This window comes from Scomber scombrus, chromosome 5 (assembly GCF_963691925.1).
Source record: "Scomber scombrus chromosome 5, fScoSco1.1, whole genome shotgun sequence".
Lineage (NCBI taxonomy): Eukaryota > Metazoa > Chordata > Actinopteri > Scombriformes > Scombridae > Scomber > Scomber scombrus.
Window position 1 is genome coordinate 7489567 of NC_084974.1, and position 25248 is coordinate 7514814.

Consider the following 25248-nt stretch of genomic DNA (forward strand, 5'->3'; position numbering starts at 1 on the left):
GACATTTATAGTCAGGGGCGGAACCTCTCAGGCGCGTTTCTGAACGAGCGTATTTTTGTGAGACACGAAACAAGTCCTCTCCGGTTCGTTGCGAACCACTTGAACAACCGACTCTAAAGAAGCTCTGAGCGAAAAAATAGGCAGCTTTGCCGCAACAAAGTATATGATAATTATCTGTTGCTTCACTTTTAAGCGTTCGCTTCGTTATTTAACAAGAGGAAGCATTTATAAACTCCACATGGCTGAGAGTAACAGTGTGGCTGCTCACACGTCTTGCGCGCTCGTCGGCGCCTCTGCCCGGGTTCCTCTGCAGGATGGACGGGCTGTGTTTCTGGGCCGGGGGCCGGACACCGGAGTCACCGACAAGAAATGCTCCAGACACCAGGGTGAGGACGAGGACAACACAAAGACACCGAGTCTGTGCGTCAATGATATGTCTAATTCACCACGAAATAGTTTGAAAAGGCTCCGTAGGTTTGTGATGAATGTGAGGCAAGAAAGCTATGTGGCTAAGCATTTAGTAGTTCATTGTGTTAGTTAAGGTTGAGGAACATAAATACCCCCCCGACAAACAAACAAACAAGAACCCCACACTAAACAAACTCCATTCACTCCAGAAGTAGCTGAGTTGAAAATAAAAATAATAAATTCTCCCTGGACTTTTTTAATGAACTGATCCTCAACTTACACACAACCAAGCCAGTCAATTTTATTTATGTAGCCCAATATGACAAATTACACATTTGCCTCAGGGGCTTTTTAATATGTACAGCAATAACATTCTCTGTTGTTAAATCCTCCATTAAAATAAGGGAAAACTAGAAGAAGAAAGCTAAATTACAAAAATGGAACTGGATAAATAAAATCTAATAAAGGTATAATATCTATGGAGAATGATTTGGGTTTGAGTTTCTTCTTGCCCTTTTATAATAGGTTATGAAGGGAGAGAAAAGGATCGATTAATAATGAATATAGGCCTGCGATTATTTTCATCATAGATTTTTCAAAATAACTAATCGATACAGCATAGTATCATGATATTCTTGTGGCCATATTGTATCGATACACAGATGCCAAGTATTGATCTTTTATTTTATAAATTGGAAATGAAAATGTAAGTTTTTGGTACTAGAATAATAAAACCAATTGATTCTTCAGTCCACTAGAGGGTTCTAGTTTGTTTTCTGGTGAGGTCAAACAGGTGACAGACAGTGCAGGAGGAAGTTTTCATTTGGAGACATAATTTGCATTTGAAAAAAGGTAATGAATTGCATATATCACAACATATCGCAATATATTTAAAATCGTAATAATGTTGTATCGTGACACAAGTATCATGATAATATCGTGGAGTCTGGCGATTCCCACCCCTCATTTTTTATTTATTTTTCTTCAATTTTATTTGTCTAATCGTTTCAGGTCTAAATGAATATACATTTTAAAATGTGTGTTTGCATGTGTTTGTGAGTGTTAAATGTACGTGGTGGTAATAGTCTTTGTGTTTCCTGCAGTGAAGGTGGTGGCTTGCTTTGAGAACAAAGATGCAACTGTCACTCAGGTATGAAAACAACCTGTCAAACCAAGCCCAGTGTCACCGTCTACAGGATCTATGTATAAAGCTCACAATAGTCCTGTTAATCTCCCTATCTAGAAAAAACACATCTGCCACACCCCAACAAAGCACAGCAAATGCCCCTGGCAACACACAATCAAAACATCAGTTATGTAATTGTGTCTGAAACTGTATAAATGCTGCAGTTTAATATCATTTCATGTGTTGTTTTTCTCTACAGCTGGGTCCCAATCCCAGTTTCTTGGACGAACAGGAACTGGGCCGTGGCCAGTCTGGTAAACTCACCCACGGGGGCACCCTCTACCTGGTTAACCGAAACCACCCATTTAAATTGCACTACTCCCTGAGCTCAAATGGAATAACCTCTAACCCAGCACAGAAAGCCACAGAGAAGACAAAAGGAGGGAAGAATGGGAGAGAAAAAGAGGGGCAGTGGAGTCCCCAGCCTAAGCGTAATATAAAGGATTTCTTCTCTGCCTCACCCATGAAGGTAACACATTCAGCAGTGTTTGGTTATTATTTCATAACATTTTTCGTGTGTCATATTTGTTAACTTAACAACAAAGATAACATGTAACAAGACAAATTAAAGTCAGACAACTCAGAGACTGTAATATGAAAAGATTTTAATTTCTGTTTAGACGTCTAAGAGGCCGCTGAGCCCAGAGAGGGGGCACCATGGCGTGAAGCGCCAAAGAAGAGACGAGGATGTCTCAGGTGGTTGGATTAAAGAAGAGGAGGAGGAGGGTGATGAAGAAGAGAGACTGGCAGAGGAAAGGCTCAAGCAGCTGCAGATGTTTGCAGAGAAGTCGACAGAGAGGAGTAACAGCACCCAGCCTTCAGCGTCTTCATTGTCTTCAAAGGCTTGTGTAAAGAGCAGCTGGCAGCAGTTTGGCAACCTGATGCTTTATACTGCTGCTGGGGTCAGAGCCAGTGACAAGGTGGGAACTACTTCAATACAACAGCTGAGGGAGAGTGGTGTGGTGGGAAACTTGATTTTGCACATCACACTTTTCAAATGAAGATATCTGCTTGAATTTAATTCAGATTAAGCCTGGCAATCACAATATGTTTAATTACATAAATAATAAAAGCTGCAGTTGTCAGTAGTTAATGTGTAAAAGCACTTCTGGCATCAGATATGGATTTTTTTTAAATACAAAATGAAACTAATTTGATAAATAGTGTTCCAGTTTTTAAATTGTGATCATTTGCTGCTTTTCTCTGTTTTGTATCATTGTAAACTGAATATCTCTGGCGTTTAGGCTTTTATTCAGACAAAACAAGACATTAAAATACAACACCTCTTTCTGAATTCATCCAAATTTACATATCCCAAATATTTTCTGATATTTTAGATACCAAACTATTGCTCGATAATTTAAGAAAACAGCAGATTAATCAATAATGAAAGTTCTTATGAGTTGCAGCCTTAGTTTGTGCTGTAGTATTTGGTGGAGAATCATCTGTGTTCACTGTGACTGACCAATCCAAACCAATCAGTGCTTCTCCTGCAGTGTGACATCAGTTTCCACTCTTGTTAACGTGGTTTACTTTCATTTAAATACAACCCCGCCGTTTTAGGCTTTGCTGATATCGATTACACGCTTTCAGAGTGAAGTTCAAAGTGATTCAAACAATGATCTCTGCCTTTTAGAGGAATGAAAGTTACCATGTGCATCTAGTGTTTAAACGTCTGAACACTTCCTCTTCTCTGTGTCCTCTTCAGATTGCTGGCTTTGACATAGACGGCTGCATCATCACCACCAAGTCTGGCAAAGTCTTTCCAACTGCACCAGATGACTGGAAGTATGTCTGCACTTGTGAACCCTTTTAAAATGTGATAAGTGACTGTTCTTTTCTCATCCATGTGTCTGTTTAATTAACAGGATTCTGTACCCTGAGATTCAGCCTAGGCTGGCCAGCTTGCTTAAGAAAGGATACAAGGTTGGGAGGAGCAAAATGCAACAGTTGCTGAAGACATGTATTTAATTTTGAAAGATTAAAGCATGGGAAATGTTTAATTTGACATGTTCAGGTTGTGTTTGTCACTTTATTTCTTATTCTACCCTTACTCTCTTCTTGTAGGTGGTGTTCTTCACCAACCAGATGGGGATCGCTCGAGGCAAACTCAGACCAGAAGTCTTCAAATCTAAAGTGGAGGACATCCTCACAAAGCTGCAGCTACCTGTGATGGTGGGGTCACATTGTAGATTGACTTTAACATCTCTCCTGATGATAATATGCATGACGCTGATGTTTGTCTGTGTCTCAGGTGTTTGTAGCTGCTGGTCCTGGTATCTACAGGAAGCCAGCGATGGGAATGTGGAATCAGCTGTGTGAGAAGGTAAATGTCAGTATAGATGGTTGGACACACACAAAAATCATTTAAGAGCCACACCTCGAAGTACAATAAGTACAAATTTCATGCATTAAGATGAATCATAGCCACCCTTTTATCTACAACACTGTTTACTTGTGGCCTCTCCATGTTTGAGAGTAAACACTTTGTTCTTGTGTGTTTCCTGCTCAGGTGAATGATGGTGTTCCTGTTGATAAGACACAGAGTCTTTATGTCGGAGGTGAGTGAGTTTGGATATGAAGCTGTGTGCTTTGATGTGTTCTCAGATATCTGCTCTCATATCACACAGATGCTGAGACATATTTTTTTTTTAAACAAAAAAACAAGCCTTTAGTCCACTACTAGTGCGTTACCTTTTCCCTAAACCCAAAAATATATCCAAATCTGAAACCTGATCAGTCACTAACACCAAGAAAGACATTTGAGCCCCAGAAAGACAAAAGTATAAGAGCACACATACAAACATAATCATACTCTGTGTACAGATGCTGCAGGTAGGCCAGAGAACTGGGCTCCAGGGAAGAAGAAGAAGGATTTCTCCTGCAGTGACCGACTGGTAAGACCTACTAGAGCTAATAGTTTTTACCTCCCGGTGCCACCCCTCCTCTTCCTCCTCTTGCTGCATCAACTTGCTCAGTGTGGTAATTTGTTATTGTGCTATTTTGTTTCATCCTAAGTGTCATTAAGTAAGACTTCAACTTAAAATACACAACTGATATAATATGAGCGATATGTGTACAAATTACTGTCTTTTTCTTGTCTGTAGTTTGCTCTGAACATCGGGTTGAAGTTCCACACTCCAGAGGAATACTTCTTGGGCTGGAAGAGCGCCCCCTATAACTTACCTGAATTTGACCCTGTGAGTAGAAATGCAACCTCCAAAGCAGTCTGTTTTTTTCCTCATACAGTATATGAGACTTCATGTTTGGATTAGGTGAATGTCTGCATTTTTGTAAATGTTTTTCTTTATGTGAATAATTAGAGGAAGCTCGACTCCTCTGCCAGGCTGTATGACCCGCCGTCTGCCTCCCTCACCTCCAGCAAGACGGAGGTTATTGTTGCTGTGGGTTTCCCCGCATGTGAGTGAAAACGGGTGGTGTATTACTTTTTTTCCTGTCTGGTCGCCCTTCCTGCCAACATCCTTCTGAACTTGTTTCCTCTTCCCTTTCTCTGCAGCGGGTAAATCCACTTTCTTCCACACCCATGTCATACCAAAGGGCTATGCGTACGTCAACAGGGTGAGTGGATTTTATACAGTAGGAACGGGTCTCGAGTTCCGTTGGTGCACAGACCCAGAACATTTGGTTTTATATGGAAGATCTTAAGTACTGATGATATGTTGTTTATATATTTGAGACATGTTTATAACAGTCTTCCCTGACATGCTGTGACCAACGTTTAATGTTTCCTTTCTTTGTCAGGACACGCTTGGTTCGTGGCAGAGCTGTGTGGCTGCATGTGAGCGCGCTCTGAGGGAGGGCCGCAGTGTCGCCGTGGACAACACCAACCCAGACCTCGATTCTCGCAAACGGTATCAACGTACAACTGTATCAGTGTGTGTTGTGCAAGTGTGTTTTTGTGTGCGTCCGTGCATGTTTCAGTACGTGTAAAGTCAGACATCACCTCAGTGGATACACCTTTATGCAAACAGGCCTATAAAAGCATGCTTAAATAAAGGGTAGTTATATGCAGACAGATGAGTATATTTGCAGACAGGGTGGAGATGTTCACTTACTCTGCACACTAAGTACTGATTTAAGTCACCTTGAACATTATTTGATAGTTGATGCTGTTTGGAAATGGGTCAGAAAAGATGTTATTTTCAGACGAAACACCTGCCAGCTAACAGAAAATAACAGCTCAGTATTGGTAGATGGTTAAATGAGCTGAAGGGCTACAGCTGCAGAATATGATGCTATATTACATCTCTGTCAACTAAGAACAGAAATATGATCCAATAGGACACCAAAACTGAATCTCTTTTTGCTTTTTACACTATGCTGATGACAGTTTAGCACTACAGTATATGATCAAATAAACTAAAAAAATGTTTTGATGATGTTATGTGATGTTGCTGGTTTTATTCTCTAAGACTAACAAAAAGAGATTCTATAAAAGCAAGGATAGAGGAAGAAGTGGTTGTAACTTAATCTAGAAGAGAAAGATCAATATGTTAAAATGTCATAGTTAAAACAAGTATCCAAAATGCATCAATGCAAATCATTCCAGTAGCCAAAACACAAACAAAAAAGCATGATAACAAATGTATTTAAGTACTTAAAACCATTTTAACATTTAACCTTTTTACCCATGTTGAGAAAAACAATTACCTTGAAATCATCATTAATCTTCATCGTGTTATCACATGGGAAATATTTTTTGGCCCAACCCTGGATCAAACAGCAGTATACTACTTAGAAACATCGTAGTCGAGGAGAGAAATCCTACTAAATGCATGTACTTAATAAAGTGGACACCGATTGTGTGAGGCTGTTGCAATATTCTACTCTTAAGCTGCTTGTATGTGCTTAGTTTTATTCTATGTTGTTACAAGCAGTGCTTTGTGTGTGTGTTTTTCCAGATATGTGGATGTGGCCAAGGCAGCAGGAGTGTCCTGTCGCTGTTTCCACTTCTCAGCCTCTCTGGAACAAGCCAAACACAACAACAGAGTATGACTCACCTCTCCATGCCGTCACACTTAACACTTTGTTTTATGTAATCCTGGCTGGTGATGACAAGTGGGGGTTTTCTTTGTTTTTTTAATGCATTATTTGTTGTTTCTAGTACCGTGAGATGGCTCCCTCAGACAGCAAACACAACAAAGTCAATGACATGGTTTTCCACAGCTACAAGTAAGTGACACTGGCCAGGAAAAACACTGTTAGTGGTTATAAAATATACTTTTTTCTTGTACTACTACTAAACAAAATGCATGACACTAAAGTCTTTAAATATTACATTTTAATGCATTTTTCGAACACAAACTGGCTTTTGTTTCACCTTTTACTCAATGCTACCATAAATGGAAAAGGGCACTATGGGCTTTAAATTCTGTTCATAAAAACACTGATATCAAAAAGACATTGCCTTAATATTGACAAATGGCTCTGACCACTCTAATCTAGATCTCTCTCTCTTTCTCTCTCTGTGCAAAGAAAACACTTCGTGGCTCCTGCTCTCTCCGAGGGATTCTCCGAGATTCTCCGCATCCACTTTGTCCCCAACTTCAAAGACAGCCAATCAGAAACGTTGTTCCGACAGTTCTCTGAAGGCTGATTGGACTGCTGGCTCTCTAACACCTTGTTTACTTATTGAGACAGAAAAAAACACTGATTGCAACTAGTGAAGAAGTGAGATCCAACCAAAAAGCAAGAATCGTGGCAAAGACATCTGAAAGGGCAGCAAACTTGCATTAGTTAGCAGAGACTGTCATGTTTTTACTTCTCCAGCTGATGGACTGTGATGCAGCCTTGTATTCGTATGTCGTAGCTTACATGCAAACTGTATGGCTAATATCCTCAGACCACAAACTGACACAAAGTGCAACACTGACTCAGTCCATCTATTTCCGTTATATATGCTCAGTATGCATGTGTTCTGTTATTTTAGCTATAGAAAGAAGAGAGTGTAAACAAGCAGAATAGCTTTTATATGCCGTTTATTATGTTTAACAAAAAGACTGAATCATTGGTATTTCATCAGACAATAAAGCTTCAGAAAACATTTCATACTGTGTTCCTGACTATGATCAGCTGTGAAGATTTATATTAGGATGAAGAGGTTAACTATTCTATGATGTTCTGCATGAGATATATTATTTGTAATCAAGGCAAATCATCCCTGCAGACCAAATTCTGGATCCTCTCAATCATCCTGCAGAAACTGGATCTCCTCCCCCAGATGTTGTTTCAGCCACGGCAGAATCTCAAAGAGGTCGATGTGGAAGTCTCGCGCATCAGGAGGAGGGTTGTCAGGGCTGTACCGTCCTCTTGGCTCACAAACATTTGTGGTGCCCCAGCTCACTACTCCCACCTGGAGATAGAAAGAGGAAATGTCTATGTGATGCTGTGTGTGTGATGAAGCTTGATTTAAAAGAAGCCACGTGACTCACCTGGAAGTAGCGCTTTTTTCTTTGCAGATACAGAGATCCACCGGAGTCACCTGCACAGAAAGAGTCAACACGTAGCTGTTATGGAAATCCCATGTTAGTCAAACTGAGGTGATTATTGCACAAGAAGTGCTGAGTCCAGACCTCTACACGTGACTGAGTCCCGGTACCCTGATGTGCCTCCAGAACACAGGAACCTGCTAGGAACGTACTCATCTAGAGTCACATCTGTGGGCTTTGTTAGTGTTTGCCTCGCCTTTTCCAGACAGTCGGGCCTCTGCAGACAGGCACATAAGATACAATATAACACACAATTACTGCGTAATCAACGTGAAAGCAGCCAAGTCTGAAAGTCCCATCACTCACCTTACTCTCGGTGTGAATATGTGTCTCTTTGCGCTCGGAGTTCTTGTGGATAAAAAAGGCAGACGTGTCTGGGTGTGGTAGAAGCTCCTTTCCTGTACACATGTTAATGTTACTCAGAATACTGGACTTAAGTTTTGTTCAGGGGATTAATATACTCATGAATGCTTTCAAAAGACAGTAGATGGAAGCGGAAAAGGTCACATACTGTGCTGCTGACAGGTTGAGTTGATTTTCTTCAGGGCTCGGCTACCCGGTACAGTACATGGCAAGCAGATAGGTCTGTTGTATTACACACAGTACACATACAATCAACAGTGGAACATTTAAGATGGTTACATAGGCATTCTTTCCCATTTTCACAGTAAAAAACAGTACACACTTTTTCATGACAGAGTCAGTTGAGTATTTTTTCTTTGGGCTGTCTTACCTGGCTGTCCGGGAGAGAGGGATGCTCTTGTCGACCCGTACCAGAGCTACATCATAGTCATAGAACTCTGATACATTTCTGTGTTCTAATGCCGAGATTCTGTAGTTGGGGTGCATGGTCACATTGTTGGAATACACCTCTTTTGCAAGCCGACCTGTGAACCCAAGAAGGTCGTTCTTATTTTAACATCAAGTCAACAAAGTGGTTCATAAACGACTTTACTGACATTTACTAATCTAGACTTGCATCTTTCTTCAATATAGAACTTGTAGCTATGTGAATGTATGAAGGATAATGACAGTTTCAGAGTTAAACGGATAACTTGCATTAGAAATGTGCCCCATTCATATTTCAACATAATTAGGCTTAAAACATCCACCACTTTTTTTTAAAAAACTTTTCCATTTCTCTCTTTCTCTGCATTTGTGTCACACATGAATCTCTATCTCCAAAACATTTATGCCATACTGACCCTGACCATACTTTATTTCCACCCGTTGAAAGACTTTGTCTGTGGCCGCTCTGCCGAAACAGTGAGCAGCCGTCAGCACCCAGTTCTGACTCACGATGGATCCAAAACATCCCATTACATTCTTCAAGAGAGAAAAGTGTTAATATGTAAAAAAAATCCACTTTAAGATATGAAACAGAGGGGTGAATGTGAAAAGCTCTCACTGTTTTCACAGTGACGTGCCAGGGTCTGGTGTAGACTGGGACCCCGTGCTTCATGTCTTCCACGTCTTCCTGAGCTACACCGCACATTGTCACGCTCTCGTCACCTGTATCATCAAACCATTTCACTGGTCAAATTTCAGTTACAAATATGTTGGTATTGCTGCTGTCGGTAGCAATGTCTCTTACTCACTGATGATTTTGTTGAACACTTTTCCAAGCATTTTGTAGTCTTGTAGAATAAAAACATGCTGCTCGCCAAGTTTTTGTGAGGCTAAGGAGTTCAACTCATTTTTCTTCACCTCCTTCCCAATTCCAAATACATAGACATCTGAAAACATAAACTGACTGTATAAACCATGTCGAACACACCAAAACAAAACTTTGCTTTGGACGCGTGATTCACGATTTATTGTCATTTTTGTGGCGTAGAAAGTTTATCGAAATCTTGAGTGTCATAATGCTGCGTTAGACATTTAAATTCAATGATTGGTTTGATTCTCTTTTATCATGTTACCCAGCATTGTCTCATCTGTGTGATCGGGCTTTGTGCTGCTGTAGCCAAGCAGTTGCCGGATGTGGATCAGAGCAATCTGAGGCTTCCTGCCTGTGTTGGAGTAACCTGCAGGCAGAGAGAGGAATAGGGTATCAATGCCTTTACCCAAAAGATACAGCTCTGTTTCCTTATAATGGGTAATTGTAATGGGTTGTAAAAAGTTTTAGAGGGCTGTAAAAGATTTTTATGAGCTGAAAATGAGTGACTCCCTCCCTGCATCTTTACCATCCGTCTGTATGATGATGATGTTCTGAGTCTCGTTGAAATGGTTCCTCTGCCTGTTTTGCTTAAATATACTGATCCTCTCACTGACACGATTTAAGCCTGCATGAAGGTTGGTTCCGGTCTTCTTCCCGTGGCCTGCAAATGAACAAATGAAAGAGGAATATTTTTGATCAAACACATTAATGTTGCAGTGGTTGGTTGCAGTGTATGTACAGAGATTGTTTTAAAAGATGACGCTGCAGGAGAGTAAAGGTTATGGTCATAAAATGAATTTATATTGCATATGAATTAAGAAGTAACAAGCAAAGTCTTACTATGGTAGTCAAAGTCCAGCAGATGCCCTATGACCGACTCTGTGTCACCACTAATTTGCGAGTCTAAGATGTCTACAATATCTATCGCCTCGCTGGCAAATGACAGCACGTGAAACTTGATCTGTATCTCGTAGCTGTCCAACTGGAAGGAAAATAAAGGACACATGAAGGTTTCATACCTGCTGAGGAAGAGTGGCAGACAAGCTGCTACACCAACTGCTTAAATGTTTTTTTTCTGTTTCTCTGTCTTCCATCTGCATCCCCTCTTTAACTGAATCACTTAGTACAGACCTTCCTGATAAGAGCGATGGTGGCATCCCTGGATTTTTCGAAGTCGGCCTTTTTGATGCTGCCTGATGTATCCATTAAGATGTAGACGTTCATACGACTGCCTTCGGCCACACGGAAGGTTCGAGCAAAGGTCCCTGTATTTCCTGGAGGAGGGAAAAACTGTCATGACATGCTCTAACTCATCCTCACATCTGTACTTCACTCACGCTAGTTGCTTTTCTTTTCTTTTCTTTTTCTACTTTTCATGTTTTGAGCATTTGTATAGCAAGTTTGTTTTGTGGATAATCCTAAAGATAACCTGTACCCACTATTCTTGATGGCATCTGTAGTGAGAACGTCCATGACTCCTGCAAGTGACCCCGACATGGCTGCTGCCACATCGCTGGGGGAGTCGAACATATTCTGGCCTGTTAAAAAGCATAAATATAATCATGCATGGATATTTTATACTAATGTAACTGTTTTGGGGCAGCTTCGATCACCAATTGATGTAGTTTCACAGTCGCTGATAATATCAGTGTAGATAAGTCAAGGATTAGTTGTGCACATCAGTTTGATTGGTTGGCTAATTTCTTTCATTCTAACGGTCATTTTTTTCACCTTGGCACCGTGGTGTTGAGCCGCTCCACTCTCTATTCTCCAGGCAAACCCTTTCAGCCGATCCCAGTAGATCCAGACCAGTTTGACACCTGTAGGTCACCTTCTCTCCTGTATGAAACCGGCCTTCCGACCTCTGGGCCCCCGGTGGGATCCCTGGGTCGTTACAATCTTCAGCTGCATTTAAAGATAGCAGCAAGGGACTTAATCATTTTTGAGGCTATAACCATTTAAAAATTGATATTTGCGCTTTTGGTAAAATAGAAATGTTCAGAATAGAACTTTAAAGACATCAAAAACACACTGGGAGCACATGTGGCTGCATTATGTCCTAAAAGACTGACTTCGGTCACTCATTGAAGTTGATATTCTGTCATTTGTTGTCTTTTGCACTGATGTAAGAAAGCAAAATACAACTTTTTATTGTACATAATTTGCTCATACAGAGGATTTATATTACATGATAACTTTGGTTTTATACTTGTGCCTCTTCCTCACCGTGGTTGTCACAGATGGGAGTGGTTCCTGTCCACTGCCCAGTGAGAGTGCAGTTCCTCTGGGCTGACCCATACAGGGTGAACCCTTCATGGCAGGAGAAACTCTGCGGCTTCCCAACTTTAAACCACTGATCCCTGGGCCACAAGTCCCCATTATCCAGCTGGAGCTGAGCTGGGCACAAGATTTCTGAGAGAGGGAGTTTGAGATGGAGAGAGGATTGAGGAAGAAGAGAAGAGGATATATGCAGGATGAAAACAGGAGTGGTGCTGAACGATAACTCATGAACTTTGGAAAGCTTTTTATATATAGGAGTATAAAAAAATTAAATTAAAAATCTGAAATATTACCTTTGCATGTGGCATGTGACAGCCGTCTACCACCGTCTAATCTCATGGGTGACCACTCCCCATCATCACCACAGGTCCTATAGCTGACCGGGTGAGGGTATCGCCCAGGACCGCAGTCATAAGTCAGCACACTTCCCTGCAGGCCTTCCTGTGGAGGAAACACTTTGTCACGTTCGGAGTTAAATTAAGTATTGTGAAGGTTTCCAGTAAAGAGATGCCTAAGTTGTCCCTCTAGTTCCTCTTTACGACGACTGGAAACTGATCCTTTTCTCTTCTCTGCCCATGTACTCCAGGGTAAATGAGCACTTTGTGTTTTATATTTGTTTAATAAAACTATTTTTGTTTCTTGACTAATTTAGGTTAAGATTCAATACAAAACGACTACAGCAAAGCTTTCCAAGGAGATAACACTACCTATAAACACATTATTACTTGCATTTTATTTTATTTTTTAACTTTTTAATCTTTTACCAAACTGCTAATTATCATTTCCAACATCACAATATTTTAAGTTTTATTCACATAAAAATCTTGTAACATCTGCTCTGGAGTAAAAAAAAAGAAGAAAGGTAAATAGTGTGTTAATTTTACCTGTGAGTAAGTGACATGTCCACCTTTGATGGTCTCTGTGGTTGAGCAGTTCACAGGCAGAGAATCATAATATGTGTAATCATCATATTCCTCCTGCAGGGACACTGGAGCACAAACAATGTGTTGGTGATAAGCATGAATCTTTGCACACAGGCACACACATACGTCAACACGGCCATATGGCACAGATCCATATTGATGTTAAACAACTGTTCATTAAGCATGACATAAAAGAGAAAAGCTCACCCTTCTGGAGAAAGATGAAGAGCAGGATCCGCAGTATGGACTTGACAAACATGACCACACTCTGTATCAGCTGTGTTTATGTCTTTGTGTGACAGAAGCCACGGCGAGAGTGTCTGTATCGACCTGCAGTCTGCTGCTGTATTTGATGACTGATTACCCATTAACATCAGCAAAAGAGGAAGGCGATATTGAGCAATGTATGAGATAAGGCAGATTTGAGCTCTTACTTTCATTTTTGGTTGCACTGATTTGATTCCTTTCTCCTGCTTCAGGATTCTGAGCAGGTTAGTTTCTTCTTTGGTGACATTTTTACATCACAGATTCATTCATAATAAAAAGCTGCTCCTGCTGCAATGTCATGAACCAGCTTTGGGTACTAATGCTATTTGAAAATCTCACAATCTCTTTAGCACTTCTTAATGTTATTCTCAATTCCCAAACAAAGCCTCGGCCCAATCCTGCTGTTGTTTTGATGGCTAATAACCAGGAATGATTACTAATTGACTCAGACCGTGCCAATGTTTTTTTGGTTTGATTGAAAAAGCTGTGTAGTGCTCATGTGTATGTTTGTGAGTGTGTTTGTGCACCTGCTCGTGCATTCGGGCATGCAATTGTGCGTGTAACTGAATCATTTCAGGAGCTTAAAAGATCATTAAAGGGATTATAGAGTTTTAACAGGGACCCCCACCTCCACCTTTCTCTGTGGTCCCCCCCCCCCCCCCTCCTCCTCCTCCTCCTCCACGGGGCTCAGTCTTCTCAGCTGACTCGGCTTTGTTCAACACTGTGAAGGAGTTTTCTAAAACTCTTTTGTAACCATTCACACACCATTTAAAAAAACAAGAAAGCTACACAGGTCGATGCTGCTGACTTTAAACCACACAAGAGGACAGACACCAGCAGCAAACATGGATATTTTGATAAGTTCATGTGGATAGTAAACTTTTTTATCTGGATTATGTTGATGGATGTCCAACAAAGGACTGCTCTGCTACGCTGTAGGAGTGAAGGCCGTACACTTGCTACACCTCAGTGGAAGTTTACAGTCAGAGCAAAAAGCGAACAATGTTAAGAAAAAACAGGAAAACATCTTCAGCGTTTCCTTATGGACAGATAGCTCTCATCAGGATGTCGAGAACGGTATATTTATCACAACATCCGGCTCTTTGAGAAGAGGAGCACTGATTGTGTGATTGACGTGTTTTCCTGACGGAGGGACAGAGGACTAAAGATGTCTGACCTTAGCCAAGTAGCCGTGTACTCAGACTCCACAGACATTTATAAGGTGAGTGAGAATGATGAGATGGGTGATGATGGTGTTGTATTGTAGGAAAGGTCACAGACATTCAGCAGGCATTCATTTGGCACAGCCTTACTTGAAACTGACACAATATAGATTCAATTGGTGATGAGCAATCAAATTCATATTTTGACTCAAGAACAAGTTTTAATCAAGATATGAAGGTGAAGGTTTCACTTCTTGATTGGGATGATTTTTGATTCTGAATTATGATTCTGCAAGACGACAACTATCATTTTGCAGAATCCTGCATCTTAGCTGTGAGGTTTAGAAACCTACATGTGTCTAAAAGGTGTGCATGATCACGGCACATGTAACGACACTATAAGAGTTAGTATCTAAAGGGTGTCTTTGGCTGAAAAGCAACCACTGTGGACATAAACTGCAGTTACAGGATGATGACATATTGAATTTTCCCACATTCCTCAAGATTCTCACTACACTAGCCCCCCCCCCCCCCCCCCAAAGATACTGGTCATACTAAACCAAGTAAAGCTGTAGCACCAAATTCCTTCAGTGTTTTAGGAAGGGTGTATTTCATTACTTATGACTTTTCATTTGCATGAGGAAGAATGTGCTATTCCTTCATTCAATCAAAAAATGACACAGTCTTGCTTTAAAATCAATGTGTGTATGAATATTTTTTTCATAGAGGTTTTTTTTTTTTAAATTGCGATAGTTTGTCGTCATGTCCACCCTCCTCTGTTCTGCTTTTCCCAGAATGTGTTCTGCAACCCTGCCTTCGAGCTGGAAGGGGAGCGAGAGGAGAAGGTGGAGGGATTCAGAACCTCCTCATCCACCCCTGAACCAATCAAACCACAAGCAGCTGGTGAGTTAGCCAACCAACAAGCTGCTTGAACTGTGTTGGACTGTTTGTGTGTGTGTGTGTGTGTGTGTGTGTGTGTGTGTGTGTGTGTGTGTGTGTGTGTGTGTGTGTGTGTGTGTGTGTGTGTGTGTGTGTATTGGATCCAGTAACACTATTGCCTCACTTATATGTGCTGGCTTTTAGTCCAGTTTTCAAAATGAGGTGCAAAACATGGTGATTATGAGGAAAAAAAATCTCCACTCAAAGTCTCGCTACCAGTTTTTTCTTTTTTTAAAAGGTTTTTACTAGTTGTCATGACAACTGACCAACCTCCATCACTGATAAAGACCATGGAATGCAGTAAGAGTGCCATGAATTGATTTTTCCCCAAATTACTTTTCACAAGGTCATAAATGAACCTTTATGTTCAACGAAAATCATTATTAACAAAAAACAGGGATTTATTGAAGACTTTAGTGGGGTAAACTGACAACATTATTAAGTTAGATACAAAGGCCACATTACAATAATTACTTTAATTACGTCTGCTTACAAAACACAAGTTACCATTTTAATAATAACTAGGTGTTAAATAAAAGGGGAAAGGGGAAATAAAATTCTAATTACATGCAAAAAGTAAAGATTAGACAGGTAAAATCACAAGTATATGAACTTTCAGAGAAATCAAGATCTTCTCTGTGCTGCCATGCTGTACATATTAATGTGTGTGTGTGCTCCATCACCCAGGCCTGGGCTGGGGTGTGTTTGGGGTGTGTGTTATGCGTCTGCGAGGACCAGGTTGTGGCTGGGGGGTGGTGGTGGTGTCTGTTGCTACCCTGCTCTTGGTAGCTGCCATCGGACTGGCGCTGGCCCTCATCCTCACACGTGAGTCACCGCTGTACCTCAGAGCAGAATGATGTCTGAAGTGATTTTATGAATTCAGATGCACCACATGCACTTACTTATTAATATTATTATTTAGATGAAGTCATTAACTTTTCTCTATAGCGCAAACCTTTTCTCTGACTAGTTCCTATTTCCTGTTCATGATGTAGAGATCAAAGGCCAGGCAGTTGAGGAGCAGTTGCTGTCCACCAGCCCTCCAGACCTGCTGAGTGCAGGAGATGGAGGGTCCCATATTTTACCAACAATCCCTGCCAACAGAAGTCAGCAGGACAATTCAGCAGCACCACAGCCTGCTAGGATCCCCCCACCTGAAACAAGTAGGACACTCAAACACGCCCAATTACTTGATGTAATATTGTAATATTATATACAACATTTGCAAGCTAAGTTTCTATACTTGAAAACCTTTTTCTGTTTCTCAGGTTGTGGAGGAGTTCTGACTGACACAGAGGGCAGTTTCAGTTCACCTAACCATCCCGGCTCCTACCCTCCCAACTCCCTGTGTGTGTGGGTGATCAGAGTCACGCCCCCCTCCTTGGTCCAGATCCATGTTTCCTCTCTGAACGTGGAGGGTCCGTCTCCCTGCCTGTTTGACTGGCTGGAGGTGCAGGAGCAGATTGAGCAAAGCTCTGTGGTCACCAGGTCGGTCTTTGAACTCAACAATCACAACACATGAGTGACACACATTCAGGGCAGTGATATCAATCCTCATTTTACATGATACACTCATGACTTCATTGTCAGCTGTTGTTTTCATTCTACAGGGTGTAGCTCACTTTTAAAAGTTGAAATTTGCACTGCATATTTTGGGTTGCTCATAAATGCAACATTTTTATACATTTTACCTTAAGGAACACTGTTAGGGTTCATGTCATTACCTTAAATAGCTGCTAGATGGCACTGCAGGTCTGTGTATGAGTAATGAATGCTTCTTGGAAAGATTTCATTATATGTAAATACTTTGACCTTTTTGTTACTTTCATTCTTGGAAAGTGTTGTAACATGATTCATGAAATTCTAAAAATGTAATAACAACTATTGCTTACAAATCCTTTCAAGAATGAAAAGTTCAGACTTGAACCTCCAAAGCTGTAATACGGAGAAAAAAAGTTCAAATAAAGTTCTTCATTTCTGTGCTGCAGGTTCTGTGGAAACGTAGCACCACCAACAGTCAACACAAACAGCAGCACTGTGTGGGTCACCTTCCGATCTGATAGCAGCATTGCAGGCAACGGCTTCACAGCACAGTACAGGGCTATTCTGCCTGGACACAGTCAGTACTGTGTGTGTGTGTGTGTGTGTGTGTGTGTGTGTGTGTGTGTGTGTGTGTGTGTGTGTGTGTGTGTGTGTGTGTGTGTGTGTGTGTGTGTGTGTGTGTGTGTGTGTGTGTTCAACTGCATGCAATAGATATGAATGCTTGTTCCGATGCTTATTTGCATTTTCGTGCATCTGTGCATCTATGTGTTTTCTCAGAGAGCTGCTCCAGAGAAGAGTTCATGTGTGACAGTGGTCGCTGTCTGCTGCCTGTGTCTGTGTGTGATGGTCATCCAAACTGCCAAGACCAAACAGATGAGGCCAACTGCAGCCATAAAAACAAGGGTGAGAACTTGCAAACTAAGGGAGAAACATACTGTAGAGAAAAGTATGAAAAGTAAAGTTAAAGTAAAGAAAGAGGAAAGCAGTCATTGCTTGGGGTTTTTTTTTCACAGAATGTGGTGGGCTGAAGAATGGACCATATGGTTACCTGGCAAGTCCAAACCACCCCAGGCCTTATCCTCACCAGCAGGTACATATTAAACTACTCTGCTCTGCCAAACACGATCCAAACTGGCTATTACAGGACTGTTAAACTTGTGTTTTTCACTAATCTTTCATTCCCCTGTTTGCCATCAGTTGTGTATATGGTACATTTCTGTTGAGGAGGGGCACTTCATTACACTGAGCTTCAGAAACTTCAGCCTGGAGACTCAGGATGTGTGTGAGTTTGACTATGTGGAGGTACACGACAGCGTCAATACTGGAGCTGGAAGAGTCCTGGGAAGGTCAGACATGTATAAAAGTCTTCCTTGCATATCAACAGGTTAATTAAATTCCTACCCTGCTATTATAGCTTCTGCTGTTTGGACGGAATGTAGCTTTTCTTGTTGTTCAAATCCTGTGTGATGAGAGTATATGAGGGCAAATTTGTCTTACTTTATTAAAATGATATAACTACGATGTTCTGAAGCCGCTTTGTTTGCTTTGCCTTTGTCTTAGGTATTGTGGTACCAGCTTTCCACCAGACCTGACCTCCTCTGGCCCCCACATGACAGTGGTGTTTGTAGCTGATGAGGGAGTGGCTGACAGCGGCTTCAACGCAACATATCAGGCTATGTCCCTACTAGATAGTGAGTTCTTGCTATTGGTAGCTAATTCATTCATTTCAGTTCATTCATCCATTGTCTCTGATCTTCCTGTCTTCTCCTTTCTTTCATGTCCTTTCTTCAGATGACCTCTTTTTCATCATCGTTCTTCTCCCCATTTCATTTTGTCTCCATGACCTACATTTATTCTTAGAAAACTGGCAGCAGCTGTTTAAGCTATGCCTCTCCCTTTGCTCTTCAGTCTTTTTGCTTTCTATAACCCACTCCTGTGTTTTTAAAGGGACATGTGGTCCCAGCCAGTTTGCCTGCAGTACAGGAGAGTGTCTTCAGCCGCAGTTGTTGTGTGACGGATGGAATGACTGCTCTGATGGAGCAGATGAGCAGGGCTGCGGCAACTCCACCTACCCTCCCTTCAGTGAGTCCATGTTATCACTGACCCCGATCAGAGGGCTGCTAGACTATCACAGATACAGTTTTCTGTATGTCTGCATGTTTCTCAGAATTAAATTAAGAATAGAACTCATTTCCTTTCTCCGTGTCACCAGCTTCATCATGTGAGCTCATAGATGTGGAGATGTGTCAGGGCCTCAGCTACAACCTCACCTCCTTCCCCAACATCTGGCTGTCCATTGCTGATCAGAGAGAAGCTGCCACACTCCTGCGACAGTATCGGGTAGGAACTACCTTCATATCTTACCTTTATTTTCTTGTTACTGTTTTTTCATCTTTAAAAAAATGAGCCTCTTCAATCAATGCATGAACTGACCGTTGTAGCTTCTTTAACAGCTGTACAGCTCTTTCAACCCACACACTTAACCCTCTCGCCCAAGGTGCTGATGGAAATGGCCTGCTTCGAGCCCCTGCGTAGGCTGGTGTGTGGGATGTTCCTGCCCCAGTGTAGCCCTCACGGTGGCGTCCTCCAGCCCTGCCGTTCAGTCTGCTCTTCAGCAGAGCAGCAATGCAGCCAAGCCCTGGACCTCTTCTCCTTCAGCTGGCCTTTCAACTGCCACCTCTTGCCCGACTCACAGAACCCCATGGAGTGCTCGCTGCCTTGATGCCTCAATTACAATGCATTAAAGATACTGCTGTGCTGTTAGTGAGAGATTATCATACCTGGTCTGCTCCAAAACAGACATCTGGCACCAGATGGAGTGTTTGAGGACTGAAAGGCTTGCACGAAATAGAACTGGAGACCAGACTAGTTTTTTTCACAGCAGGTCCACAGCATTCAGGAGTTGTGCTATTGCAAGCAGACTGACTTCCTGCAAGACTACAACCTTCAACAAACTACTACCTTTAAAGCCTGTAATGTAGAATATTGTGGCATCGTAGCAATTTTTAAAGGAAGGCTGGCACTTTGGCCACAGGTGACAATTACAGGATCATGGCAAATGCCAAAATGTAGTGCTACAGTTGCACAAGTGGAGAAGAGTGATGAAGTCAAACTGGCTCGGCAACATCTGTCGAACAGCGTTTTCTACCTAAACTTTTCATTGCTTACAAAGTTAGTTTTGCTTTAAAGAAGCAATAAAGAAGATGGAAACTTGCTTTTATCTAGTTTAGATACCAACAAAGCTAAATGAAAGTGGTCAATCTCCAATAAGAATCATGTAAATTGTCTTTTTTGCACTATTTATTGCTTTGACGTCAATCATGTAAAAAAGAAAACAGATCTCATTTATGAATGATACAGTCATAAATACAGACAGTCACCATTATTGCATTGTTCTTCAACACACAACGTCACAATGTGCTAATATCATTTCACTGTTTGTAACTGTCCAGATTTGCTCTAGGGTGAGGTAAAATGAGATGCAGGCAGAAGTTGAATCACACTGGAAATAATGAACTGTTATAGATTTTCCTTTGCTGAGCCAACGTGATAAAATGTAATAAACGCGAGCCTCATGTTCAGTTCATACGGCGAGTTACCTCAATGACTCCCTTATTTAACTTGTTAAACTGCATTTAATTGGTAAGTGCTGGTACAGAACATTTGGAGCTGAATTAAAACAGGATTTGTAAGAATAAAAAAATGAATCATACTAAGGTGTTTAAGTAGGAATTGAGGTGTATTAAAATACTGTTGTTACATTGTAGGTGTTCTACAAATCAAATGACTTTTTAAAATTATTTTTTTATCTCCTATATCAACACAGCTGGCCACCATCTGACCCCTGATCCATTCAACAAAGATTCTCATAACACCGTGAACACACCAAAGAGCGGTAAAAAGTGGTATGTGGCGAGTTGCCATGCAATCTCTATGTAACCTTGCAGCGGTCGCACTTCGCCGCCACCACTGCCGTCTGCAGCCAAAAAAGAAGTTAAGAATAGTTTCACTTTTTGTGGCAAAGTGCAGCGAGAGAAAACCTGCAGCCGATCAATACACAGAGTCGTCTGACGTGTCAAAGTATGTTTCAATAAATGTATTCCCGCCAGAAACACATTTAACAATGGAAGATAAACTTATTGCGACTGTTTCTGCACATCACATAGTGTACAACAAAGCGTTGTACGGTTTTGTGTCAGTGACTTTTGAACTGACATGTTATATGTGCATGTGGGTCAATATTTGGCTAATTTTTCTGCTTCAAGTTCACTACCCATCTCAAACACAAGTGATGAAACAGGCTGTTTATGTCAGTGACATCATGATCACTCCCGGTCTGTGATGCACCCACACACTTTACTCCTCAAATAAACCAAAGCAACAGAAAGAGCGACGTGTCTCTCCATGGTGCAAATAATCTCTTATCAAGGATATTATTTAGAAGAATTGCTTTTCCATTGAAAAAATAAAGTTTGGTGGGATGACATATATAGAACATCAGATATGTCAGCAATGCATTTGGTTCATATCAGTAGTGCAGTTTACAGAGTGACAGAAATGAAAGTTAAACTCCCCCCCCACTGCAGAAAAATGCTCTCCGGTGTGTTCACAGCATAACCCCCAAGATTAAGTGCATATACAGTAAGTGGAAACAGTCTTCTCCTTTCTGAGAAATTCCCAGGAAGGAAATAAATATAGCTTTATGAATGAGAATGGGTGAATAAACACCTATTTTGTATTCTCTCTGATTCCTTTCATGGTTTTGCTACATGAAGCTTGATTTCACATTAGTCACAATCAAATCTTTGAATCACATGATGGGTATGCTTTAGCAGAGCTGTGATTAAAGCGGTTGTTACGATGGGACAATAAGCTTCAGGGTCTGCTCTAGAGCGATAGCTGTCAGGCCCCACACTCGATGCTTCCCGTTACGAAACACAGGGAGTGTGTATCCATACTTGTCACCGGTGCGGAAGTGTGTGTAGCCGCGGTTCCGAGGGTTGCATAAGTGGGACAAGGACAATGTGAAGATCTCCTCCACCTGAGACACAAACACATAAAGAGAGATCATGTTACAACTTTGGTCATGAATCTGAAAAGGGTTAGGGTTAGTAGTTAGTTTTTTTTATGTTACTGTTATTTGTATTTTTATATTGCTAGGCAGAAAAGATTTTGAGACACAATAAAAGCTAATTGTTTGGATGTGACATCATAACCCCATAAAGAAAGACATCTGCTTTGGAGAAATACACTGACACAAACTGTATAAAACACGACTTAATACATGCATTGCTACCAAAATGAAAACCTCCAGTCATTTAAACAAGTGGAATTCAGCCCATTTCAAGTAGATATCAAATATAGGACGCCTGTACCTCTCCAGGGTTTGGTTTGAAGGACAATTCCTCTAAAGGACCGAGGTTAGCTAGCACAGGAGCAATCATCATCCCTGACTGGAGAAAGAGAGGAAAGATAAAGACAGCATCAGGATCAGACACAGATTTACTATCAAAAATAATGAGATTACTATATAAGTGTGTAAATGCTTTTCATGTACATTAAAAGTATTTACTGTTTATTTCTCTATCATGAGGGTAGACTTGACTATGTTTTAACTTTAAGATAAACGCATGAAGATGAAATTTTTTTAATACGTTTGTTATCAAAATTAATGAATAACATTTTCAAAACAAATGCAGCATTTCTTCTTTAAAGAGCCATCTGTGGCTCAACCCTACAGTTTTATAATATCTGCCAAAGAATCATTAACAATAAAAATTCCTTCCTGTAATCGTTTCCTAAATTTAGACCAAGTGGTGAATGAAAGGAATTTGGAGTGAAAACAGTTCACCCATTCACCACATGGCCTCAATTCTTTTAAGCAGTGCTCACTCACCATGTCCCTGAGAGGCTTAAGGACCCCCCAGACCCGATCTGTTGCCACATTAACACCCAGCTCCTCCCGGGCTTCTCTCAATGCTGTGGCAACAACATCTCTGTCTGACGGATCACTCTTCCCTCCTGCAAAGCTACACAACAGTAGAATTGAGGACACATGCATTACTCTCCTGAGCATTTTATACACACTATGTAGCCCGTTTCTAGGCTTCCACTAACCTGACATCTCCCTTGTGCCTGCCCTTCAGTGTGCTGGAGCGCAGGGTGAAGAGAAATGCTGGTTCCCCCTCAACAGAGCAAAGTGAGACCAGGACGGAAGCCCATTTCCCCTGGTTCTTCCCCTGGCTTTGACTTGCCCCTTTTCTCCCCTTTTCCACTTCATAGTGCTTCAAGTTGGGTTCTAGGCTCAGTCGGCACCTGTTTTCATTCTCCAGGGATAGACAATCTCTCCATGCGTCAACCATGTGAGGAGCAGTCTGATGAAGAGCTCTGGTTTGTGATCTACTGTGAAAGTTTTTCAAAATCCATGGCTTCAGTGTGGACGAGCTGAAAGGTCTTACACAGTGCTGTCTGTAATATAAATGGCTTTGAAGATAAGTACACGAGTGAGCCTTATTGGTGAAACTGTGTGAAGGTTGGCAAATGTGCCAAGGCCTTTTCCAGGGCTGAAGGCAAGTGGTGTTTGTTAAACAGTCCTGGTAAGCACTCACAGCTTTGGGGTTTTGAGCTAAATTTTCCACTACAGTGCACTTCCATGGATTAGATGCTAGTTTGGACTTTCCAGAAGCAGAAACCTGAGGGGTTTGTGGCTGACAGCTGGGCAAAAGGGCTTTGGATGTGAGGTTTTGAAAAGAGGCCTCTCTCAGGTGATGGTTACCACAGTCCAAGCTACAACAAGACAGCTGTGTTGAACAGGATACAGTCTTTGTGGATAATGATGACCCCTCATATCTCCTTTCCTTCAGCTCTCTTGCAGCATGCCATCCTGCACCAGAAAGCTCAGAAAACGCAGTTAGATGAGACTCTCTCAATAGCAGCAGTGGCCTTATGGGACAAGACCAGGTCAGGATCTGATGACCCCTAATAAACATCCTGTAAAAAGAAAGGTTAGAAAAGTATCAGTCAATGAGGCTCACTGTGTTCATCAACTCATTACATCAACCTGAGATTGCACTAGGTTCATCTCACAGTTAAAGTAAAGCTTAATAGCCAGACATCTCCACCTGTAGAGGAGGAGTGATTACGTCCTGATGAGTAGACTGGGTTGGACTGTGAAACCGGCTGATATGAGCTCAGGGAATTTCCCAAACTTAACAACCATTACTAATACTTCAATGTCACGTCAAACAACTGCCCTAGAGTTGTTACGGATCTGGAAAACTTCCTCAGAGCCCACATACTTCAGCTGTTCATGCATCAAGTTACATGACTACTACTTTAGTTATCTCTCTGCAGTCAAACTTTGGCTTACTGGCTACAGCTAGTTAGCTGACTTGTGTTAGCTGCGTTAACGGTATCAACAAAAATACCACTTAATGTTAAAGTTTAAGGTTTGTGGCTTCTTCGGCACTAACTGAAGCTATGAGAAACTGGTTGACATGGTGTCTAAATCCTTTTTGGCTTAAAAGTCAAATGTGCAAACACGCTAACTATCCGGCTAACACGTTAGCGTGACTAAATTCAAAGCGAATGTCATTCGAATCACAATGGTGACATTTAAATGTTGTCAATAGCTAGGATCCGACGTGTCCCGCACGAAGTCGGGAAACACGCCAGTACCCCGGTTTGAAAAGTAAAATGTCATATGAAGGCAGAAAACATTCACCTTGAAAGTTGAATCCACATCTGCTAGCCACTCTCTCAGCTAGCCGGCTACCAGTAGTCAATATGGCGCCGGGTAGCTTCATGCGCGTCACTGTTGCCCTCACTACGCTACGACGATGCTCATTTCACAAACTAATTTCACATCTTTTCTTTTTAGCTGTATGTATAATAGTACTACTATACAGGGTGTGGATGAGACTAGAAGTTTACATAATTTATTGATGAAATGTTGGGGACAACCCCACATTGTTCTTAGTTTACATCACCAGTCTCGTCTTCACAGGTGGAACAACCAGTGTGACCTCTTTGGAGCCTGCATTAGCTAACTAAGTCATATTTCCTTTGTTTGGAATGTTGATTACAGTTTTCTTAGGGAGCCCCGCATCACAGTCAAACTCCAAACATTAAATAATTACATTTTGTATCATTAGTTCTTTTTACAGTGGCATATAAGTTGCCATTATTTCATAAGAATGACCATTTTTGACTTGACCGACAAGTACCTCTGACATAGAGAGAGAAACTCACAACCTGTTTGACCAGCCCCACCCTTGGGTTTTAAGCAGCATGTGATTCACGAAACCTGGCATTTCAAACTTGCCATCTTTGTGTGCGTTTCCTATTTCTGTAGCCTACTTGAACAGGGAAC

At 41.4% G+C, this 25248-nt stretch overlaps 4 protein-coding genes across 5 annotated transcripts; 2 read left to right on the forward strand and 2 right to left on the reverse strand.

The window, feature by feature from the left end:
* The first annotated feature begins 98 nt into the window (after window positions 1–98).
* Window positions 99–7437, forward strand: pnkp (polynucleotide kinase 3'-phosphatase). Of its 2 annotated transcripts, none has more exons than XM_062418690.1 (17): window positions 99–386; window positions 1512–1558; window positions 1794–2063; window positions 2215–2514; window positions 3303–3382; window positions 3463–3520; window positions 3662–3769; window positions 3849–3920; window positions 4107–4155; window positions 4421–4491; window positions 4702–4794; window positions 4918–5014; window positions 5112–5173; window positions 5357–5466; window positions 6517–6604; window positions 6720–6787; window positions 7091–7437. In XM_062418690.1, exons 1-17 carry the CDS (start codon window positions 164–166, stop codon window positions 7209–7211), a joined length of 1917 nt encoding a protein of 638 aa, XP_062274674.1. In that variant the 5' UTR covers window positions 99–163; the 3' UTR covers window positions 7212–7437. The 2 variants fall into 2 exon arrangements, with proteins under 2 accessions (XP_062274674.1, XP_062274675.1); XM_062418691.1 differs by having other exon boundaries at window positions 1517–1558.
* Window positions 7438–7576: 139 nt separating this feature from the next.
* si:ch1073-280e3.1 (complement C2) lies at window positions 7577–13332 on the reverse strand. The gene is made up of 19 exons (XM_062418688.1): window positions 13174–13332; window positions 12928–13031; window positions 12337–12484; window positions 11990–12175; window positions 11495–11668; window positions 11203–11301; window positions 10895–11037; window positions 10604–10745; window positions 10290–10424; window positions 10026–10130; window positions 9702–9839; window positions 9512–9615; window positions 9309–9429; window positions 8837–8990; window positions 8615–8688; window positions 8410–8501; window positions 8188–8320; window positions 8047–8096; window positions 7577–7967 (listed from the first exon to the last, which is right to left on the reverse strand). The coding sequence occupies exons 1-19, from the start codon at window positions 13223–13225 to the stop codon at window positions 7800–7802; spliced, it is 2322 nt and encodes a 773-aa protein (XP_062274672.1). The 5' UTR covers window positions 13226–13332; the 3' UTR covers window positions 7577–7799.
* A 1069-nt stretch (window positions 13333–14401) lies between these two features.
* Window positions 14402–20085, forward strand: mfrp (membrane frizzled-related protein). The gene is made up of 13 exons (XM_062419294.1): window positions 14402–14455; window positions 15146–15299; window positions 16023–16160; window positions 16331–16498; window positions 16604–16823; window positions 17324–17454; window positions 17655–17780; window positions 17891–17967; window positions 18075–18223; window positions 18438–18568; window positions 18825–18959; window positions 19090–19217; window positions 19375–20085. Exons 1-13 carry the CDS (start codon window positions 14402–14404, stop codon window positions 19597–19599), a joined length of 1836 nt encoding a protein of 611 aa, XP_062275278.1. The 3' UTR covers window positions 19600–20085.
* Window positions 20086–21535: 1450 nt separating this feature from the next.
* Window positions 21536–24618, reverse strand: nudt8 (nudix (nucleoside diphosphate linked moiety X)-type motif 8). The gene is made up of 5 exons (XM_062419055.1): window positions 24601–24618; window positions 22995–23867; window positions 22774–22906; window positions 22253–22330; window positions 21536–21918 (listed from the first exon to the last, which is right to left on the reverse strand). The coding sequence occupies exons 2-5, from the start codon at window positions 23864–23866 to the stop codon at window positions 21733–21735; spliced, it is 1269 nt and encodes a 422-aa protein (XP_062275039.1). The 5' UTR covers window position 23867; window positions 24601–24618; the 3' UTR covers window positions 21536–21732.
* Window positions 24619–25248: the final 630 nt, after the last annotated feature.

What these genes read in the sequence shown, in the direction of transcription:
- pnkp (XM_062418690.1), top strand. Translation starts at nt 164, where the DNA reads ATGATAATTATCTGTTGCTTCACTTTTAAGCGTTCGCTTCGTTATTTA. An exon ending in ACTGCACCAGATGACTGGAA is followed by an intron (nt 3,383 to 3,462) that starts GTATGTCTGCAC and finishes TTTAATTAACAG; the next exon opens with GATTCTGTACCCTGAGATTC. An exon ending in ACTTACCTGAATTTGACCCT is followed by an intron (nt 4,795 to 4,917) that starts GTGAGTAGAAAT and finishes GTGAATAATTAG; the next exon opens with AGGAAGCTCGACTCCTCTGC.
- si:ch1073-280e3.1 (XM_062418688.1), bottom strand. Translation starts at nt 13,225, where the DNA reads ATGTTTGTCAAGTCCATACTGCGGATCCTGCTCTTCATCTTTCTCCAG. An exon ending in AGTGTTCAACAAAATCATCA is followed by an intron (nt 9,616 to 9,701) that starts GTGAGTAAGAGA and finishes TTGATGATACAG; the next exon opens with GTGACGAGAGCGTGACAATG. An exon ending in CTCAACCTGTCAGCAGCACA is followed by an intron (nt 8,502 to 8,614) that starts GTATGTGACCTT and finishes ACATGTGTACAG; the next exon opens with GAAAGGAGCTTCTACCACAC.
- mfrp (XM_062419294.1), top strand. Translation starts at nt 14,402, where the DNA reads ATGTCTGACCTTAGCCAAGTAGCCGTGTACTCAGACTCCACAGACATT. An exon ending in GATCCCCCCACCTGAAACAA is followed by an intron (nt 16,499 to 16,603) that starts GTAGGACACTCA and finishes TCTGTTTCTCAG; the next exon opens with GTTGTGGAGGAGTTCTGACT. An exon ending in CTGCAGCCATAAAAACAAGG is followed by an intron (nt 17,781 to 17,890) that starts GTGAGAACTTGC and finishes TTTTTTTCACAG; the next exon opens with AATGTGGTGGGCTGAAGAAT.
- nudt8 (XM_062419055.1), bottom strand. Translation starts at nt 23,866, where the DNA reads ATGTTTATTAGGGGTCATCAGATCCTGACCTGGTCTTGTCCCATAAGG. An exon ending in AGGCACAAGGGAGATGTCAG is followed by an intron (nt 22,907 to 22,994) that starts GTTAGTGGAAGC and finishes ACTGTTGTGTAG; the next exon opens with CTTTGCAGGAGGGAAGAGTG. An exon ending in TTAAGCCTCTCAGGGACATG is followed by an intron (nt 22,331 to 22,773) that starts GTGAGTGAGCAC and finishes CTCTTTCTCCAG; the next exon opens with TCAGGGATGATGATTGCTCC.